We start from the raw sequence: 23,177 nt of genomic DNA, 5'->3' as shown, positions 1-23,177 counted from the left end.
GAATATTCCAACTATATTTTTTTATTTCTTTATCAACACGTTTTTGAGACAGAATTGTGATTTTTTCATTTTGTTCAATATTTTTGACGTCATGGTATTGTAAATTTAGTCCCGTCATAAAATGATCAGCAATTCTCGAATCAATTACACACGCGGACAAGTTACATTTATTAGATCTAACATATATGTGGTCAATACAGGATTTGGTTATTTGAACAGCAACGATTGCTTCTCTAGTCGTATCATTAATACATTTTGTTAAGTAATTACTGGTAAGTATATTTTCATAAGCTATTATATTTGAATCACTTTGATTTAGTATGTTAAGATTAATATCCCCAAAAAATATTATATTATCATTAAAGTTTACATTATTGCAAAAAAAACAAGACATTTCATTTAAGAATCCCTTTTTATTGAGGTTAGGTGGTCTATAAATTGCTAAAATATAAAAATTACATTTATTAGGTAATGTCAATATTCCAAACACATTTTGAATATTAAATAAAAAGAAAACTTTATTTCTTAAAGGAAATAATCAAATATTTTACATTGTGATTCAGGTATATTCTAAGTAACTAAAAGCATCCGCGATTTTACCTTTTAATAATGACCAGCTGGCGTGAACCCGGCATTACTAGGAGACTTAAAATGCTTCGGGGTAAATTTTAGTGATTGTGAATTAATTTTAATTTTTTTAAAAGATAGGCAAATATTCCCGGGTTAAGAATAACCTTACTTATGAACAAGAAATAGATTTTTTTCACTGTGAGTCGTCGCTAACTCACGAAAATTTGAGACTGTCCCCGGTACATGGATCTATTAACAAAGTTATTATTTCTGTCTACAGAGAAATCCCGAGAAGCTATAGCTTACTTTCGGATGGAAAGAGTTTAAATTCATAAATGGGATATACGTATGATATCTTATTTAGTTGAGAATACGAACCGTTGTAGTCGTAACGTGAAACGATTCTTTTCAACGGTGAGTCAACATGTGTCTCGTTAAATGTCTCTTTTGATAACATGAATACCTACAGAATGAACATGAAAAAGGTTTTTCCCCACTGTGAGTCAGCATATGTGTCTTCAAATGGACCTTTTGGGAACATAAATAATTACAGTCGGAACAAGAAAAAGGTTTTTCCCTACTGTGAGTCAGCATATGCCTTGTCAAATCTCCTTTTTGAGAACACGAATAGTTGCAGTTCAAACATGAATACGGTTTTTCGCGACTGTGAGTCAGCATATGTCTCATTAGATATCCCTTTTGAGAACATGAATGGTTGCATTCGGAACATGAAAAGGGTTTGTCTTCACTGTGAGTAAGCATGTGTCTAGTCAAATGTCCCCTCTGAGAACATGAATAGTTACAGTTGGAACATGTAAAGGGTTTTTCTCCACTGTGAGTCAGCATATGTTTCTTCAATTCTCCCTTCCGAGAACATAAATAACTGCAGTAGGAACATGAAAAAGGTTTTTCTCCAGTATGGGTACGCAAGTGAAGTTCCAACTTTGACTTATAAAAGCAGGAGTAGTTACATTGGGGACAAAATAATCGTTTTTCCACTGGATGCTTTTTCAGACCTGTTGACGAGTCTGAAAAAGATGAAAAACTATGAGTGTGTAAAGAGTTAATTCATGAAAATGTAAAATTAGAAAGTAATAATTGCTATCTACTTGTTGTCTGGGTACATCTTTCAAAACGTTTTAGGCATTCCTTTTTAACATCCGGCAGTTCAATGTCAATTTCCACATAAGGAAATTCCCCTTCATCTTCTTTTCGGGGTCCTGGTTCCGCGTTGACGGGATCAGTCTCCAAATTAATCTTACCTGGAAAAACAAACAACATGTTCACTATTATGCCCAGCCGAAAAGAATGTTGTATTTAAAATTATTATTATTATTTGATAGAGTACTATAAAAACTTTCTTTAAATTACTAACGTTTAATTAAAATATTCACGATTAGGAACATCATTGACTAACCACTTAACGAAAAATATTTATTTCCAAATTACTAAGCACTTTTTGTGAATGTATTAGAACCAGCAGAAATTTCCAAAGCGGGTTTTGCAATTATAAACTTTAAGGTTAATACCCAGTCATTCTTTGGAGCACAGGCGTCAGGTACGTATGCTGTCTTTGTTCTACCTAACTTACGTCATTGATGTCCTCGGCACCGGTGACATTTGTCACATGAGGGCGGGTCGCTCCACAGCTAAGCTGTGGAACGATTTGCCGGCCTCTGTGTTTCCTCCCTTTTAAAACATCGGTGTCTACAAGACCCATGTTCACTCATACCTCTACTCAAACAACTCTCCACACAACATTCCCAGAGATGACATGGTTCCTGTGTGGAGTCAATGTAACAAAAAGCACGACAACAGAGGACGGTACGAACCTGTCTGCGCAACATTTCAAAATGTACGTTTTGACCGAAATCGACCGTTTTGGCAGAAATCTGAATTTAACATCCTAATTTTTTTTACACATGCAAGGGTACTAACTGTCTGTCCGAGTACCCTCCGCCTTGAGCAATCCTTCTTCCTTTACATCTGGAGGGTCGAAATCTACGTCTGTATACAGAATTTCACCTCCGCTTACTTCTTGGGATCCTGGTTCCATCTTGATGGGAACACACTTTGGATTTAAATGATCCATTAATCTGTTGTGCCAGGTGATTGGTTCAAGCCTAAACTATATCTGCAACTGCCAAAAACTGGATTTAGTAGATTGATAATAAATTGTGATATTTATTGTTTTCTAATTGTTCACATCCCGCTTGACAACAATGAACTTAAGCCTTTTCATATAGAAAGAAAGGGCCTTAGATTAAATTTACTTGAACAATTAGAAATCAATAAAAGAACCAATGACTCTAATATAACATTAATAAATAAAATAGTTAGGAAAATTATTAATTCCCCGCTTCAAAACCTAAACAATATAATACATTTAAATAAATTAATAGCTGCCACATCATTATTAAACAATTAAGATAACATTAATGTGGGAAAAACAGACTTCAAAATACCCCAACAGAATATAAAATCTATTGTCACAATTATTTTATCAGTAAATCAGTTTAACCGGTAATAAATCATTTTAAATTGGAAGGGGGTAAAATATAATCACATAAATAAGTCGTCTAAACGTGGTTAAAACCAAAGATTGAAAATAACCTTGAAAGCCGAAACAGCTGTAACAATAACAAAAACAAAAAATATATCCCTGGAAATGCAAAATACTGCATTTAAAAATACAATTACGTGAAACTAAATGTTGCTTTTGAATGAGACGGCCGCCATATCGATGTTTTACAATAATTTCTGACCATATTATACGATATTTAGTGATTTATTTTACTCACTGTACTGTAAAAAAGCAAAATTTTCATTTCACACATTTGTAAATTGAAATGCAGTATTTTCCATTCGTCCGGATGAAAATAGTTAGCTTTATAGTAAGCAAGTTAAGTCAAAGTGTTTTTTCAAAACAATGTTCGTATTAAGCGTAGCCAGCAGTACTTATAGATTACCTATTATGTTTACAACAGAACTCTAAATAGGATGAGCATTGAATATTTTGTTTCGGTTGTAATAATCCGATAAAACAATGAAGTGCTCGCATAACAAATAGTTGGGAGAAGCATATTAATGTGATAATAAAGACCTTGATGTTAATACAATTGAAATAGGTTCACAGCATCATCAATATTGAGATTTCAGTAATCTTACGCTATCTTCCTCCGTATAAAGTGAGATAATGGTATATTTTTGATCTGCCATTCAACTTTTAACAAAATATTGGCTTCCTTAGGACGGTATGTTTCGGAGAATTTGAACAATTTATCAAATTTCAATGTTCTTTTTGGGTTTTGTGAAAGTTCTATTCAAGTTCTGCTAATATATCATTAAAGGCTATTTGCTTGACAAAACTGAAACAATGAAGTGTTCGCATAACTTGAAAAAATCTTTCATAAAAATTTTGGAGAAAATTTATAATTCTATATGTATTCTTAAGTATAAGATATTTTTTTTATAATTTGTGATTATTTTAATCAATGCCTTCGAAATACAATCCATAAATAGGTACTTCACGTCCAATTGACAGTTAAACGTTCCTTAAACAAAACGTCAAATAGATTCCCTAACTGATGAACCGATTGCCGTAAGTGAATCTATGTCGCGTCAGACAGAGTTGTGCATTTGAATATGCTGTGGCCTAAATATCTCGTCTAGAAAATGTCAGCATTTGAACATACCATGTAAGGGTAATGGATATTATCAGTAACAGAGTTTAGAAACAGAATGAAACCATTGGCAGGTGACGAAAGCAATTGTCTACAATAATTGTTAGGTTATGAAAAGAACATAGATGATAATTAGACATAGACTATAAAGAAAATTTTTATCTGTTTCGAGTAGGTACTGAACACAAAGTATTGAAAAAATTACAGCTTCGCTGTTTGTATTTTGTAGGGCTTAAACCGCGCTAAATTGAACGAATTTTATTGAACGACAAAAATTAAACAGGATTTCGTTCAGACATTTCAATTTAACTCGAACCGCTATTTTCAATGAAGATGGCGTCAAGTGAAGTTATCGCTGCGTGCGTCCCTATGATTTCGGAAACGGAACGAACTCGATGGTATGAAAAAGTCCGAAAAACGTAGTACGTGGGCCAGAAAATGAATTATAAGGAGAAACGAATCGGGTGCTTCTAACTCTTTTTCTAACTCTTTCAAATTTCGGAAGAAATAATTAATTTACTGTTAAAATTCAAGAAAAAATCCAAAAACAGGATGCGGGCGGCTGTCCCAGCAAATACTATATTACAAATTACGCTTGAAACGGGGGATATTTTTTACAAGTCTGGCTTATTTGTATAGAGTTCCAAAAATACGATATCATTATTTATAAAAGAAGTGTTCGTTGCAATAGTATATGCCCTAACATTTGTTATGAAAGAAAAATAATACTATTTTTTTAATCATCCAGAAACGTACTATCTAATAATAATAATAACTACTACAATGTCACGGGCATTCTTATTTTTGTAAACTTCTTGCATCTGATCTCAAAGACAGGGAAGGCTTTGGTATAGATCCATAAATCTAAACATCATATTATCATCCGACCCCTTAATACATTCTTTTATTGAAGTAGATGCCATAATGGTAGGTATTATACTATGTACGCATAAATAAACAACCTACTAGGAACGTCTAACGTATACTTTATTCCGCAGAGGAAATAAAAATCGTAATCGACTTGAAACATATGCTCACACGCTTCGATTCGGCAGGAAAATTGAACGATGACTCATACTTGAACAACAAAAGTAGAAAGGCTTTCAATATTCGTCGCTCAACTAAAAACTTGGTCAACTCTGTTGAAAGGTGTTCACCCTTGACGATTAAGTTTCAAGTGTCATTCAACAAAGAGTTGATCAACTAAAATCGCCATGTCTGAACGGGGCTAATAAACGCAATTTTTATCGATAACATATATTATAGACGAAATATTTCATTATTATTATTGATTGAAAATGTTTCATCACAGTCATTGTGGCGTAGTAATAAAAAAATGTTAGACGTTAAACAGAAATCTGGAATACTGAAAGTAACAATTACATTAGTCTATTCGGCCGTCTCTGTTATTTCTCCAAAACAATCTTTTAACTCCACATAGGCCTATGTTATCTTTGGAGATTCTGTATAAGGGGTTTTTTGAGGAGACGAAGGAGTGAACATGAGTCTCGTGATGTAAGAGGGAGTAAACACATAGGCTGGAAAATCTTTGAACTCAAGAACCAGTCGTAGACTCTGTTCAGACGCCAGTTCTTGAATCATCTTCCATTGTGATGGCATTAGAACAAGGATAGCATAACAACTTGCCGCCTCTGCTCTAAATATTGCAATCCCTTTGTTAAGATAAGTGGAATCTAACAAATGGAACCCCGTTTTCTGCACAGATCTGTGAAACATAAGTTCTTCGTATCTTGATTTATACCTTCCTGAATCCCCCTTTCAAGAACCCTCCGGTCGGGGGCCCTAGGCTTGTGTCCCGCTTGCTCACCCTTGCTTGTAAATACGGAACTGCAAAGAGGAGCCCAGAAGCTAAGGCCCAGGCTGCATTTGCTAAATTGCTGAGCGTTAGATCCGCCCATTCTCGTCAGTACATAAAACAGTCGACATATTATCGTAATTATTATCTTCTGTTGATATTCTTTATTGCTGAAGATCGTGACTTCTTCTCCTACAGTCCTGGTGGACAAAGCTCCTTCACTCCTCGTGATCCTGCACTGCACGGAGAGCAAAGGATACCCTAATTGAGGACAAAGCTGAAACTTAATCCAGCGCAATAGTAACCTTCCTCTCCTTCTCCTGTCAATTATTTTTGGGTGCATGTTTTTTTTATTTGTGCAAACTTAAAAAAAGATAATGAAGTCAGTACTTACCGACAATTTTCTAGTATGACAATGCATTATTTCAATCTGCATACTAAAGATCTTTTGATTTGACAGATTTTTGCCAAAAATATTTGCAAAAAAAATAATTGTGCTTGACCTTCTGTCGGGTGACATTTCTTAATGCGGAAGGAGGGCGAAATCCAATCTTTTCAGCCTGTTTTGGAGGTCCTAATCATAACTGCTATCTTCCGTAACTTTACGATGTACAGAACGCGCATGTACCTACAGTCTACGTTTAATGTGTTACTAAAAATACCGTTTAACAGTTGGGTAGTGTAAAAAGTTTTCAAAGAAAAATGTGTATGAAATATTTTACTACTCTACGCTCTTACCACTTTCACATGCGGGCCGCTTGGAGCAAGGCGGCGTAGCAAATAGTACCATGCGTCGAATTAGACCGTTTCAAGAATAATATTTTACTATCCAATGATTCTCTTGTAAATATTTCAAGCAAAAAATAAAATATTTTGTACTTTTCATAAATAAATTTAAGCCCCTGGTAAAACAGTATTCGTACAAAATTACTTACAATTTAAAAAAACGTAAAATCTAAAACAGCAATTCTATGTTAGAAAAAGACACGATGAAGATATTTTTCTCTGTAAAGGAAAGGTTGTTGAAAGAAGAAAATGCTCATAATGTTCAGCAAGTTTTAGCAAAAAAAATATTAACTGCGAAAGAAAATGGACATTATTTTTGATAAAAATTACACACATCGTTGCTGATATAAGATACTTCGAATAATCCAAGAGTATACATAATTTACATAGAGGCGAATAATTAGGTTTAACATAATTCAACACCGTTTCCTACACTACCTACCTTAGAAACACGCATTGATTTTAAAACTTATTGTAATAATATTTAAAAAAATAAAGCTCACAAGCTTAAAACGGTTAACCGGATTTTTATTTGTGATAAACCGTATAAATATTACAAATACTTACAACCTAAAGGTTTCCTAACTTCCTTATATTTAAAATTCAGTGTTAACGACGGACAAACATCATCCCACTCAAACACAGATCTGTTTTTAAATTTTGTGTACTTACGATTGTAACATTTTTCGATCTGTACCATTAACACAAATTTCATCAAAAAGTTAAATAAATATTATTTAAAATTATTTGCAAACTATCTGACTACGGCTTATCGCAGAAAGAAATTACACTTGAAGTCTATTCAGAAGTGCAATGTTATAATTATAATATGATTGAAATATATTATTTTAGAATATACATTTGTAATGTTCCTTAGAAAAAAATCGTTTTCTTGGTTTTATAAAGACACAATTAAAGTATTTTAGGATAATTCGTAGAGGAACTTAAACATCTTCCATTCTGCCTAATAATAAATGATATTCGTTTTGAATTCTGGAGACTTCCTAGTTTAATGTGAGATCCAAGATCAATATTGGCTAGTTTTGCCAATTTTGACAGTTTTGCAAATAAGCCAATTCTGTGAATGAGTCCGCATGTGTTTTTTTAAGGCATGCTTTTGTGCAAATGAATCTTATCCACGGAACACGACAAAGGTTTTTCTTCAATGTGAGTCAGCATGTGTCTATGCAAATTTCCCTTTTGAGAACATGAAAAGCTACAGTCGGAACATGAAAAAGGTTTTTTTCCACTGTGAGTCAACATATGTATATTCAAATTTCCCTTTAGAGAACATGAATAGTTGCAATCCGAACATGAAAAAGGTTTTTCTCCGCTGTGAGTCACCATGTGTTTCGTCAAATCTGACTTCTGAGAACATAAATAATTGCAGCGGGAACATGAAAAAGGTTTTTCTCCACTGTGAGTCATTATGTGTCTCGTCAAATGTCCCCTTCGAGAACATGAAAAACTGCAGTCGGAACATGAAAAAGGTTTTTCTCCACTGTGAGTCAGCATGTGTTTTGTTAAATCTCCTTTTTGAGAACATGAATAACTGCAGTCGGAACATGAAAACGGTTTTTCCCCATTGTGAGCTCGCATGTGTACCGTTAAAAGTCTCTCTTGAGAACATGAATAACTGCAGTTGGAACATGAAAAAGGTTTTCGCCTACTGTGAATCAGCATGTGTTTCTTCAAACCTCCCTTTAGAGAACATGAATAGCTGCAGTCGGGACATGCAAAGGGTTTTTCTCCACCGTGAGTCAGCATGTGTCTCGTTAAAGATCCTCTTCGAGAATATGAACAGCTGCAGTCGGAACAAGAAAAAGGTTTTTCACCAGTATGGGTACGCAAGTGAAGTTCTAAATTTGACTTATTAATGCAAAAGTGGTTACAATGAGGACAAGGGAATGGTTTTTCCACAGAATGCTTCTTCAGATCTGTCAACGAATCTGAAAAATATTACGGATAAAGCTATAAGTGTATGCACATAATAAATACAAATGTAAGAATAGATAGAAAACGTTATTTACCTGTTGTCTGGATAACTCTATCAAAGCGTTTCAGACATTCTTTTTTAACATCTGGAAGGTCTATATCAATTTCTAAATTAGGTATAACCCCTCTAACTTCTTCTCGGGGTCCTGGTTCCAATTTGATGGTAACAGTCTCCACATTAATGCTACCTAGAAAAATCAAACAAAAATACGTACATTGATATGCCAAGTCGAACAGCGAGTTACATTTTATTTATTTATTTAACGCCCAGAGGGCTTTTACATGGTTGGTAGTATACATAATTTTAATTTGACAGAAACTTTAAAAGTTACAAAAAATACATTTGATAAAAGCTATGCAACAAGTCATACAAACACAAGAAACAAAAACAGAAAATTACAGCTATTTGTAGGTTTACATGATGTGTTTAGGAGTATTGATGAAATAAATGTTTTAAATGATCCACAAAACTTGCCAAGTTGGTATTGAATATGTCAACATCACCCAAGTAATGATTTCCCATGGTGTGAAGTCGTTGTATCGGAGAGTGGACAATGTAGTTACGCTTATGTGTGCTGCTGTAGAATATTGTATTTTGTCGTGTTGTTACTGTGGGTGTATGTATGTTTATATGTTGCAGGAGTTCACTACAGTCGAAGTTAGAGCTAAGTATTTTGAATAAGAACGTTAAATCGTTTATTTTACGTCTATCTTCTAATGTATGTATTTTTAGAGTATTAATAAGAAATTGTATTTTAAGTCTTCGACAGGGATATTTAATTTAAAATTTATAAAACATAGATTTTTTTTTTGTATTCGCTCAATATTGTTAATGTGAATTTTGTAAGATGGAGACCAAACTACTGAGTTATATTCAATTTGACTTCTTACTAGAGATACGTATAATAGTTTATTGGCTTGTAAAGAATTAAAGTTTTTAGTTGTTCTTAATACGAAGCCTAGTGTTTTCATACCTCTGTTCACAATTTGATGGACATGATTGGCGAAACTTAGGATGGGTTGTTTCGGAGAATCTGAACAATTCATCAAATTTCAACGTTCATTTTCAAGTTCTGTGAAAGATTTTTTCAAGTTCTGTTTTTATTTCAGTTTTGTCAAGCAACTAGCCTACAATGATATAAAAACAGAACTTGAATAAGTCTTTCACAGAACCCGAAAATGAACGTTGAAATTTGATGAATTGTTCAAATTCTCCGAAACAACCCGTCCTTAGTTTTTCATCCAAAATAATTCCAAGATCTCTCATTTCCGTGACTCTTTCTAAAGCTATGTTATTGATGGAATATTCAAATAAAACAGGATTTTTGTTTCTGAAGAAAGTCAAGGTTTTGCACTTTACTATATTTAAAAATAAATTATTTTGAACGCACCAATCTCTAAACTAACTAATATTTGACTGTAGTATATGGCAATGATTTATATCAGTTATTTTCTTGTATAGTTTGATGTCATCTGCAAAGAGCAATACCTCGACATCGTTGAAGCAATTGGTTATATCATTGATGAAAATGTGGAACAAAACCGGGCCAAGGTGACTACCTTGCGGTAGGCCACTGGTAGCCCGGAAAGCTTTCGACATCCAAGATTTTATTTTAGCGAACAGTTTACGATTTAACAAATAGCTACTAAACCATTTTAGCATGTTATCCCTTATTCCTAGAGCAAATAGTTTTTGGATTAGTAGTTTATGGGATTCTATGTCGAATGCCTTCGAAAAGTCTGTATATATACAGTGACTTGTTTATTTTCTGCAAATGATTGTATAATGAAGTTTTGAAATACTGTTAAGTTAGTTGCGGTGGATCTTCCTTTGATAAAACCGTGCTGTTTTTGATTAATTAATTTTATTAATTTGGGATAGATTTCATCAAGGACCAATGATTCAAAAAGCTTTTGCATTACTGACTGTATACAAATGGGGCGATAATTAGCTATGTCAGTATCGTCTCCTTTTTTGTAGATCGGTGTAATGAAGCTAGATTTCATTTAAATTACAGTTGTTACAAAAAAACGGTTTCAAAATATTTCGGATTGCGAATATGTTTAGTTTATCTACGTAGAAGCGAACATTTGGATATCAGACATAGTTTGGCCGTTTGCTCCATATATATATATATATATATATTAAGATAAATAAGTTTGTACGGCAAAAGAAGGCGGTGTGAACCTGTCTGCGCAACATTTCAAAACGTAAATTCAAACGGATTTTGAATGGAAATCAAAATATAACATGCTTTACATTGGCCATTCAACTTACTGGTTGTACGAGTAGTCTCCGCATACTGCAAACATTCCTTCTTTACATCTTGGAGGTAGAAATCTATATCCGTGTACGGCATTGCACCTCCGCCTTCTTCCCGGGGCCCTGGTTCCGTCTTGATGAAAGCATTCTCCGATAGATTCATGGCAAGACTGTGGATTGATTATGGGAATGGTTCAAGCCCAAAAAAATATACCTGAAACGACATGAAACCTAACATTGCTTAAACAAAAGAATTGTAATTTGGGTGAGCTAAGAATATTTTGTTTCGGTTGGAATATACTGTCAAAACAAACATTGATATAAATTTGACTGAATAGACCTCGAAATTAAGACATTTGAAAAAGGTTGACAGAATCTTAATCGATCTTAACATGACAGTAATCTGGCGCTGTCTTCTTCTATATTTCTACATATCTAAAGTGACATTGACGTATATTTAGGCCGATATTCCGAAATTGTCAAAATATCATATCCAAGAGTTCCATATTTTTTATAATATGTACCTTGGATATGATACCGCTAGACACAGTTGTGCATTTGATTATGCCGTGGCCCAAAATACCCGGGTAGAAAATATCAGCATTAGAACTTACCAATAACTATCACAAGTATGGGATGATTGATTCAACTGCGTGGGTTAAACATTGTAAGGGATATTGCGTATAATAGTTTGGAAACAGGATGAAACGATAAGCGACGACTCAAGTATGCGTCAACAAAAGTTAGGTTATATCAGGGGGTTTCAACACCTATCTTAATTTGAAACCGAAGAAAAGACACGGAAATTTCTATGGTTATTTTATGGCGTTTTCACAGCCAATGTATATCTATCTTTAATTACTATGGTACACATTTGAAATGTGTTTTTTTGCTTATAACATATCCGGTATCTCGTGTTATCCATATTTTTTGGATTCACTTATTGAGTAAAATGATCAATTGTAATATTTAAGCGTTTTAAACATTATTAGCAACTCTCAAATGAATATTCGAAACAGTAAAATCAGAAAAAGATTCAGTCGCAGTATTAGTACACATCCACGCGTTCCGGTGCTGTGTAGTCAATACACATCTCAAAATAAGCGACTTAATATCGGAAAAATATGAATAATCATAGATAATAGCTTATGTTTATTAAAAGTATATCAAAAGTGATAATAATTGTAATTTAATTGCTGAAAACATCAAAAAACCATCAACAGATGCTAAAAAAACGCGCGAGGAGTCCATATCTAACGACGGTCTGCGAACGACTGGCTGGCGCATAAATAAACCGTTCGGCTGGCGGCTGGCAGACACACAGCTATGAAGTCATCGCTATCACAGTCACAGCTATGAAGTATCGATGGTATAAATCAAAATACAACTGCGGACGTGTGGATTTCTCATGTTTCCACATAGCTAACTAAAGCGGGACATCAATAGCGTGTCATTTCCTTGCAAAGCCTTCGGGTCGCAGTGTCACAGTGGTTGATTGTATTGGTATATTTGTTCCCGTTTTTTAACAAAAATCTCTGATTTTTAATCGAATTTGAAAACTATGTTTAATATAATTTTTTAATTCAATGCATAAATAAATAGCGGAAGGATAACTAAAATGTGATCCCAGAATTTATTATATTTATAGAGTTATTAAATTTATTAAAAGCAATGTGTAGTAAATACACACGACAGAAAAGGAAAGGTTTTTTTTATTTTTTTTTTATTGTTTAACTTATAACATTGTTACATTGTATATAAAATTAGATAATCATAGGTAATAGTGAAAAACATAAGTTATTGAATTTCTACTCCAATGAAGAGTGCTAGCTCTTGAGCTTGGCGTAGGAGTTATTTGACAATTATTTCATGTTTATATCACTTATTAACATAATAATACAGTACAATAAATATAAACTTAAAAGAGGATTGTGACGTTAATTTTGGTTGTAACATGAATTGAAGTTATAACATTTGATAGGTGATATTAATTTTTTTTAAAGATAAATTTGACCTTCTTTTTGAATAAAATAAAATCTGGTATTTTTTTCACTTCTTCGGGAAGACTATTAAAATATCTTATGCCTTTGTAAATGTAATTATTGTGCATTTGTTGTGTTGAAAATAGAGGAATTTGGATGTTAAAATTATGCCTTAAGGATGAGTTAAATTTAAGTTTTTTTATTACAGTTTCTTTATATATTTGTAATATTGCATCTTTTTTATAGAGGTCTTCAATTGTTGGTACTTCGAAAATTCTGAACAGTGATGCTGAAGAGAATGTTGGTTTTTTTTTCAAAATTACTTTTATAATTAGTTTTTGTACCACTTTTACAGAGCTTAAAATTTTTTCATATGCACCTCCCCACCCAATGATTCCATACTGAAGTAATGATTGGACTAGTGCGTAATAGACTTTTTTCAGGTTATTTAGCTTGAGAACATTTCTTAATCTAATGAATATATAGATACATTTTCTAATGCGCTTGACAAGTTCACATATGTGTCTGTTCCATTTCATATGTTGGTCTACAATTACACCGAGGTACTTTACTTCAGTTATTTGGTTTAGTATGGTACATGATTTATTACAAACATCTTTGTTACATTTTTTGTTGTGTATTATTATATGAATGTTGGGGTAAGATTTGAATTTATTTATTGTGAATGGTATATAAACTGTTTTTTTTTGCGTTAATTGTAAGTAGATTTGAATCGAACCAGTTTTTTAGGATTTGGATGTCATTATTTGCATTTTCATTTACAATTTTCCAGTCATTACCCTTAATTATGATGATTGTATCATCTGCGTAAGATATAACTGTTCCACTGAGGTTTTGTTTAAAAATGTCGTTTACGTACATGATAAAAAGTAATGGACCCAAAACAGTACCTTTTGGTATCCCAAAATCACTTGTGAGTGGTAGACTAGATGCGTGATTAATTTTTACTACTTGTGTTCTTTGGTGAAGATAACTTTTTAGCCAACTTAATGCTGTGTCATTAAAACCCACGATCTTTAATTTTTGTATTAGTTTGACATGAGATATGCTGTCGAAGGCTTTTTGGAGATCAACAAAAATACCAAAACATTTTAATGATTTGTCTAAAGCGTCTTGTATGGTACTAGATAATTTAGCAATGGCGTCTTTTGTGCTTTTGTTTTCCATGAATCCAAACTGGTTTTCGTGAATTATATTATTAATCTTTATGAACTGAGTTATTCTTTTTTTGGCAATTTTTTCAAATATTTTTGCAATGTTTGATAGTAAAGAAATAGGGCGGTAATTGGTTGGTTCTTCCGGATTGCCGGTTTTAAATATTGGTATAATTACAGATTGTTTGTACATGGATGGAAAAACTCCGCTTTGAAAACTTGTATTGATTATATGAGTTAATGGTTTTGATACTTGTGATTTTATACATTTCAGTGTTTGTGTTGTGACCCCATCAAAACCAGGGGCAGAACCTCCTTTCATACCTGAAATAATTTGTTTAATTTCTTCTGGTGTTGTCGGTTGAAATAATTCAAATTTATGCTCATTATTTACTATAGTATTTGGGTCATTTGGGGTAAGGCCTTGTTGGATTTTTTTAGCGAGGTTTTTTCCTACATTAGCAAAAAAATTGTTAAATACATTTGCGGCTTCTAGAGGTTTATCTTTACAGCAGATTTTTGAATCATTATGGTTTTCATTGTTGATTGTTTTATTTTTTAAATGTTTTTTATCGACAATTTCATTTATGATGGACCAAATCCTTTTACTGTCATTTCCAGATAATTCAAGTTTTTGTTTGTAGTAGTCATCCTTTGTGTTTTTTATTAGATATGTAAGTTTTTTTTTATAAGCTTTGAAATGTTTTTGTAATGTTATATTTTCCGGTTGTTTTGTATATTGTTTGTAGAGTGTTTCTTTGTGTCTAATTGAGATGATTAATCCGTGAGTTATCCATGGTTTGATTGGTTTTAGTTTTGAAGATGTTTTGTTAGATGTAATATTTCTACAAGCATTTATGTGAAAACTCAGTTTTTTATCAAATATTTTGCAGCATTCTTCTACATCGTTACATTGATATATTTCTTGCCATTCTTTTTCGTTACTTAATATTTTAGTGAGAGAATTTATATTAATATTATAGTTGTATTTATCAGTATTATTAACGGCCGTTGTGGTTGGTAAGGGGAGGTTTTGATGTTTGTAGTCATATTTAAATATACATGCAAAATGATCCGTTACAGTTATTTTAATTACCGCAGATGATATATTTTGTATATCTTTGGTGTTTGTGAATATGTGATCGATACAAGATGGTCGTTGTCCGATAATGTTTCTGGTGTATGAATTTATACATGAAATGTAATTTAATTCTGCTAACATATTTAAATAGTTATCTTTATCGTTAGAGGAGTAGTCATTAGCGATATTTACGTTAATATCTCCGATGAGTATTGTTTTTTTGTTTCTATGATGTTGTAATATATTTTTTAATTCTTCTATGTATGTGGTTATAGCAGAAGAGTGTGTCCGATAAAAAGCAATGATATTAAATGAATAATTCATAAAATTTATCTCCAAGTTTAATAAATTGACATTACTCACCATTATTTCATTTACACTTGTGACAGCGTAAATATTTGATACAAATATGGCGACGCCGCTATTTCTGGTAATTTTATATTTTGTTGCATAGTACGAGTAGCCCGGTATATTATAATTAATTTCACTCGATGAATGCGTTTCTGATAATATTATACAGTCAAGTCTATTTAATTGTTTAATAGTTATTAGAAATTCTTCGAAATTTTTTTCCAAAGATCTAACGTTCATGTGTATTATTATTAGGCTGGCTGTAGGTTTTATATCTATAAAATCGTTTGTATTATTTACCGTGTCAAAAATCCTTTCGTCTATTTTATATGAATTATCTATTGCGTTTATTATAAAGTCGTTCATTTTGAGGTAGTAATAAAATTAACAATAATGTTGGCGCTGGGAATACACTTCACATTTGTAATTATAATACTACATGTGTTAGCTTGTATATCATCACTGCGTGTTAACACTTTGCGGGCGGGCTTTTCGTAATATTTTTTTTGAAATATTGTGCATATTATTTAGGTTTTCGTTAGATTTGTGATTAATAATATGCATCATTAGTCGTAATCGATGCGATCCCTCGCAATTTTCAGCATTTTGTTTCTATAGTTGCACCTAATACTGTTGGCTGCGTGGTCCGTGGTGTTTTTTTCTCCATATTTAGAATTTTGTCTGTTGCAGTTTACACATGCTGGTACTGTTTTTTCTCTTCCCGGACATTTTGAAAGGATGTGATCGCCCATACAGTGTGGGCAAATTGGAGGGCTGGTTCGGTGTAGGCATCTTTTAGCCGTATGCATGAACATACAGCAATGAAAACATTGAGTTAATGGATCGCAATCTTCAATTTTCACTCGTTGAAACTGTATATTTAGTTTACCGAGTGCAAGGAGACTTTTTCGCATTTTGCCACTGGTTTCCATGATGTAGCTAGTGAATTGGCGCTGCTTTTCATTTATGCTTGTGTTTTTTATCTCCGTTATAAGTGTGATTTTGTTGTCTTCACTTTCCTTGTAAACATCTTCAATTCCTTCGTTCTGGGTAATTATTCCGCAAACTATTTCGTCTTCAGTAAGATTGGATTTTAATCCTTTTATTATTATTTTTGGTCTTTTCTTTTGAATTTCATTTACCACCAAATCGGTATTCAGTTTTTTTATTTCTGCGGTTAAGGTATTTGCATATTCCTTTTTTGGGCATGATATTATTATTTTTTCTTCTTTTGTTTTTCTCAAACCATTTATTCCTATCTTTATGTTACTTAAATTTATTTCTTTTTTTATTATCTTTTCAATTTCTTCTGCTTTAGCATTATTTTTGGTCGACGAAATGATGATTGAGAATCTCTCTTCTTCTCGAGGAGTGACTTTGGTTGTTGATAATACCTGTGCATAGGATGGTGTTGTTGCGCTTTTCATTATTTTTTCAAAGTTTCCCACCAGTTGGTCGTTTTTTTCGATAAGTTTGTCTTGTAATTGAATTATTTGTTGTTGCATTTTTAATATTTCAGATTTCATTTCATTGTCAAGATCAATGATAATTTTTTCGATATTAGTTTTGGTTTTCGAGTCTTTAACGGTTTGTATTTTTTGAACTTCATTTTTTAGCGTACTTAACAACTCTTCTACCGTCATGAAAGTGTTACGTTACGGAGTAACGAGAGCGCGAAGACAGTACCGTGGGACGGGCTGCCGTTACAAGCGTAAGGTTATAACTGTTAAAACCTCAAATTGTAGAATTTAATAATCTAAAACAATATTAGTGAATCAAATGAATATTTGAAACAGAAAAATCACAAAAAGATTTAGTCGAAGTCTGGCTACACATTTAAACTGTGTTTGCTTTTAAATTTATTTGTGCTTCCTGTTTTTGTTATCTTAGTGAAATAAAAAAATACATCACAACACGTGACTAAGCTTTTCATTTTTCTGATAAGCAAAAAAATATAAACACTCAATACTTTTGAAGAAAAGCACAATCATTTTAAAATAAAGGAATTCAAATTTTAAATTTATTCTACGATTGCTCTTTGGAATGGCAGATTTTATTCTTAAGGGACTGGGACACGGTCAAGCGGCTTGATCGCAAGCACGTAGTTTTTTTGTCTATTGTTGTCTATCGTTGTCTATTATTGTCTATGCTTAGCGGCTTGACAGCCCGCATCAAGCCACTCCGTCAAGCATGGCCACGCCTTCCTGTGATTTCGTGGTGGTCAAATTTTTTTTTGGTTTATTTATGCATCTATGTATAGTTGATACTCTTGTGCGGTATTCATACAAAAAATATGTTTTCTCCATTGAAAATTCAGAAAATTATTTATTCTACAGTTTGATTATTAATGACCTTGAAAACCGCTGTCATAATTATTAAAAATACTAAAATACTTCCAGAATTTTTAAATTAGATGGATTTCTACAAATTGAACACAAAAACAATAACTAAGTACCTATTTTATAATAATTTTATTCAATTTATCCGGACACGGGCAAGCGGCTTGATCGCAAGCACGTAGTTTTTTGTCTATGGCACTTTGTGACAAGCATTTTGACCGTGTACCAAAGCTGGCTTGCAAGCATTGCGCAATAATACGTGCTGGCGGCGGGGCTTGATGCGAATTTATATTTTTGTGGGAATAGACAAACGAAAATAGACAAATAAATATCACGTATCATAAACAATGACACTTTTGACAGTCGCGAGTCGCGAAATGACAGGAAGGCATAGAAGTACATATAAATAGATGCATAAATAAACCAATAAAATTTTGACCACCACGAAATCACAGGAAGGCGTGGCCATGCTTGACGGAGAGGCTTGATGCGGGCTGGCAAGCCGCTAAGCATAGACAAAACAAAAATCACCGTCATTGATTACACAGATAGTGAATACGCTCCACATTAAAACTTCCAAAACATTAGAAAATTGCAAGTAAACACAACATAAAGTGTCGAAGTAGTTAAATCACTTCATCTTCGAAATATTCAATCAGTTAGATTTTTAAATTATCGTGTGTGCTGTGCAGTGCTGTGTTTTAAAAATATTAAAATAACAATTTTCAACTGGTAAACATACCAAACGCGCAGGCGCATTATCAGTCCGTCATTACTATCGCCATTGGTCGAAAGTGTCGTCACTTTTGAATAGTGCTAAACAGTTTGCGGGAAACAGGCGTTTGTGTATAAACTAATTACGAATAAAGTTAACATATTTTTAACTCTTTTTAAATAAATTTTAATATGGATTTAAACGAAAACTCTCTTAACTATATGACCAAGGCCAAGGATCTACTCTGTTCGCTGATAAAAATTATTAATGACCCCGGCAACAAATTTACGAAGGAGCAAATGGGTAAAATTACCCCGATAACAACGGATCTGTTAGGAACCACAGGATTGATGGCTGTTCGTATGGGAATGTTGGAAGGAGAATTGTCAACATTAAAAAGTGTAACGGATACTCAGTCTATTGTTACTAACCCGACAAATACTTCATCTTCAATAAATGATTTGCTCGCAGAGGCCGAGGAAAGAAAAACCCGGTCAAAGAACATTATTTTATTTAATGTTCCCGAAAGTATTTCAGAATCAACAACAACAATTATTAAAATGGACAGCGATAAAGTAGTTTCAGCGATTAGTGATATAAATAATGAATTAATACCGAGTGTGGTTAAGTCGTACAGACTTGGTGTAAAAAAGTCCAACAAAATTAGACCGATTAAGGTCGAATTCAATGACTCTGTCTCGGCTCGTGAGGTTTTGACCAGGAACGCAAAACTGAAAAACGGTATAAAGGCCAGTAACGACCAAACACCATTGCAGAGGACTCAACTTCTAGATTTACGCCAACAACTCGAGACGAGGAAGAACAACGGTGAAACCAATATAACTATCAAATATGTGAACTCTGTACCTAAAATTATTGAATGTGCGCCAAAAAACTGAAACAACAAAAAATAAAATGCTACTACCAAAATGTGAGAGGGATCCGCACTAAACTTCCCATGTTGCTGACTTCGGCGGCAACTATCAGCAGTGATATCTTCATTTTAACCGAAACATGGCTCGACTCAGGAATCAATTCCGCCGAATTAGGCTTCCCTAATTTCAACATCTACCGTATGGATAGGAATTCTAAAACAAGTGCCAAAACGAGAGGAGGTGGTGTAGCCATTGCTATCTCAAAAAATCTCAGTTCTTCAAAAATATCCACAAAAAACACATCCATCGAGCAACTATTTGTCAATGTGAACACTTCTAGAGGTAAAATAATAGTGGGATGTGCATACTTACCTCCGAATTCTGATGTCCAAAGCTACAGCAATCACTGCGACGAGGTTGAATCAATTTGTGCTAAATATCCTAATACTAAACTACTTCTAGTTGGTGATTACAATCTGCCACATTATGATTGGTGTAATATGAATTCTGTCAATTCTTGTTCTAATGTTAATATTCGTGTTATTAGAGATATGGCACTGTTCTTAGGTCTAACACAGTGTAATAATGTTCTTAATATAGGAGGTCGTACGTTGGATTTGGCACTGTCAAATGTGTCTGACATCTGTGTTGTGAGAAGTACCGAAATTCTATTACCTGTCGATGTTTACCATCCACCACTAGAAATATGCATGTCCAATCTTAAACCAATTCCTATCGTAAAAAAGGTAGTAGAAACTCGAAATTTCAAAAAAGCTGACTATGTTAAAATTTCAAATTTCCTTAAACAGACTGACTGGTCATTCTTTGATAGCGACGATGATATTAATGTACACCTTAAAAAATTTTACTTCATCGTTAATTCTGCAATTGAACAATTTGTTCCTTTAACGACTTACAGAGAAACTCTATACCCAAAATGGTTCTCAAAAGACCTGATAGACTTAATTTACCTCAAAAAATTATCTCATAAGAGATTCAAACAAAGTCGCCTGGCCATCGATTATACTGCGTTTCAAAAATTGAGGGCAGAGTGCAATAAGCTCTCCGCAAAATGTTACAAAAATTACATTAGTGATGTCGAAGGCTCTATCATGGACGACTCAAATTTCTTTTGGAAATATGTTAAATCCCAAAAAGAAAATGGTACTTACATATCTAGTAGTGTGTCATTCGATTCTAAATTATCCCAAAATCTTCAGGAAACTGTTAATCTTTTTGCTGATTTTTTTAGCGGCGTTTACATTAATGCAAGTGAAGACAGCAATATTTCGTGCTTTGATTTGGTTGAAACTCTTGATATATCTGACTGTAATGTAACCATAGACGATATTATATCTAAGCTGAAGAGTCTTGATTCCCGAAAATCCGCAGGACCTGATAATGTTCCGCCCAGGTTTTTAGTAAATTGTATGCATACATTGTCATATCCTATTCATAAGTTATTTACAAAGTCACTCTCATCAGGTGTATTCCCGGACCTTTGGAAGTTTAGTCTTTTAACGCCCATTTTCAAAAAAGGTAATAAGAGCGAAGTAACAAATTATAGGCCAATATGTATAATGTCTACTTTACCCAAACTTTTTGAAAGCCTAGTACTAGATAAGTTGATATCCCGAATCAATCGAACCATCTCTCCCCTTCAACATGGATTCATTAAAGGTAGATCTACTCTTACCAATTTGATATTGTACACGAATGATATTGTTAATGCCCTTAATGCATCACATCAAACTGATTCCATATATACTGACTTCAGTAAGGCATTTGATAAAGTAAACCACAAAATATTATTACGTAAACTAAAATTGTTGGGAATAAGAGGGAGCATGTTGGAATGGTTTAAGAGTTATCTATTAGGAAGGTACTTAGCAGTCAAGATAGATTCGTTTACTTCTTATACATTTGCTGCCTCGAGCGGAGTACCACAGGGATCTCACTTGGGCCCAATATTATTTTGTTTGTTTATCAATGATATTGTTAATATTTTTACTAATGTTAAAGTCCTGTTATTTGCCGACGATCTGAAGATATACAGAATAATCAAAGACGATGACGATCGCGCAATTTTGCAGTTGAACCTTAATAAACTATGTGCGTGGTGTTCTGTCAATGATTTGCAACTAAATTTAGGTAAATGCCAGATTATCAGTTTTTACAAAGGCAAAAATCCACTTAATTTTTCCTATTTTATGAATGGTGCTAATCTTCTTCGTGTATCACAGATTCGTGATATTGGTGTTATATTCCACGAGAGTCTACAGTTTAACGAACACATCGATGAAATAACAAGCGATGCGATGAGAATACTAGGTTTTATTTTGAGAATGGGAGCAAATTTTAAAAGTATGTCAACATTAAAACATCTGTATTGCTCGTTAGTACGAAGCAAATTAGAATACAATTCCACCGTATGGTCACCGTACTACAAGGTCCATTCTCAATCATTAGAAAAGGTACAAAATAAATTCCTTCGGTACATTAATTTTAAAATGAAAATTCCAATCGAATTTATAAATTACAATAACTTGCTTGCTGAAACTAAACTTCTTAAATTATCTGATAGAAGAGTGTTAATTGATTTGCTATTTTTATTCAAAATTATTAAATCTTTAATTGACAGCCCTAATTTGTTGGAACTTATTTGCATTAATGTTCCTGCTAGGCAAACTCGCAGTAAAGATACTTTTAAATTTAACAAGAACCTCAACACTAATTATTCTATTTTTTCACCAATTCCTAGAATTCACAACCTTGCGAATAAATACTGTGAACTTATAGATATGTTTGGTTTTGACAATTTTGTGAGCTTTAAAAGGCAACTTATTTCGATTCTATCGGCTAATAATTAACTTTTATAGCTTTAATAATTTTATTACATCTTCTCCCATTCGAAACCTTTCAAGTAAATTATATCCATATTTGTTTGTTTTTTATTTGCTCTACTATACACTTATAATTGTATGCATATACCTACTAACTACTTTTTATACATAACACTATGTTCCATCTCAGATCTTATTATTTCTTATTCATGTCGATATTGCTAAATTCTATTAGTTTTTGCTTTTTACAGGTGCAACTCTTATTTTGTTATTTTTTTTTTTTTTTTTTTTTTTTTTTTTTAAATCTCTGTTATAATGTTCTTTACCTCACGAGTAAGTTACACTCTAATTTATATTGGTTTATCGATTTGTTAAACTCACAATTAATACTGGGTTTAAACACACCCACTTACTTACTTTTTATGTTGAACTTTCTTTTACTTACTATTTCATGCTTGGGTATATTTTATATTGAATCCATCTTATTAGTGTTTTGCTAATTTGCACAAAATTTTATTATATGTGTTGCTTTCTTACAATTAACTCCATTTATCTTCTTATGTTCAATTATTGTAATCAATGTAAATGTATATTTTCATGTAAAAGCCCATTAGGGCGTAAATAAAATAATAAATAAAATAAATAAATAATAGACAAGAATAGACAACAATAGACAAAAAAACTAAGTGCTTGCGATCAAGCC

General features: G+C 32.9%; 1 protein-coding gene and 1 long non-coding RNA gene across 3 annotated transcripts; both read right to left on the bottom strand.

The window, feature by feature from the left end:
* Positions 1-566: 566 nt before the first annotated feature.
* Positions 567-4,335, bottom strand: LOC149413956 (uncharacterized). 2 transcript variants are annotated; one of them, XM_089643736.1, is made up of 4 exons: positions 4,266-4,335; positions 2,509-2,704; positions 1,680-1,832; positions 567-1,615 (listed from the first exon to the last, which is right to left on the bottom strand). In XM_089643736.1, the coding sequence occupies exons 2-4, from the start codon at positions 2,660-2,662 to the stop codon at positions 1,581-1,583; spliced, it is 342 nt and encodes a 113-aa protein (XP_089499862.1). In that variant the 5' UTR covers positions 2,663-2,704; positions 4,266-4,335; the 3' UTR covers positions 567-1,580. The 2 variants fall into 2 exon arrangements, with proteins under 2 accessions (XP_089499862.1, XP_089499863.1); XM_089643737.1 differs by lacking the exon at positions 4,266-4,335 and having other exon boundaries at positions 2,509-2,705.
* A 3,595-nt stretch (positions 4,336-7,930) lies between these two features.
* LOC149413955 (uncharacterized) lies at positions 7,931-11,233 on the bottom strand. Its single transcript, XR_016303997.1, has 3 exons — positions 11,129-11,233; positions 8,886-9,038; positions 7,931-8,804 (listed from the first exon to the last, which is right to left on the bottom strand). It is a non-coding gene; the product is annotated as an uncharacterized LOC149413955 (long non-coding RNA).
* Between the last annotated feature and the right edge of the window lie 11,944 nt (positions 11,234-23,177).

This window comes from Hesperophylax consimilis, chromosome 20 (genome assembly GCF_061612785.1).
Source record: "Hesperophylax consimilis isolate HC1 chromosome 20, BYU_Hcon_1.0, whole genome shotgun sequence".
Classification (NCBI taxonomy): domain Eukaryota; kingdom Metazoa; phylum Arthropoda; class Insecta; order Trichoptera; family Limnephilidae; genus Hesperophylax; species Hesperophylax consimilis.
This window is presented reverse-complemented; position numbering and strand designations above follow the sequence as displayed.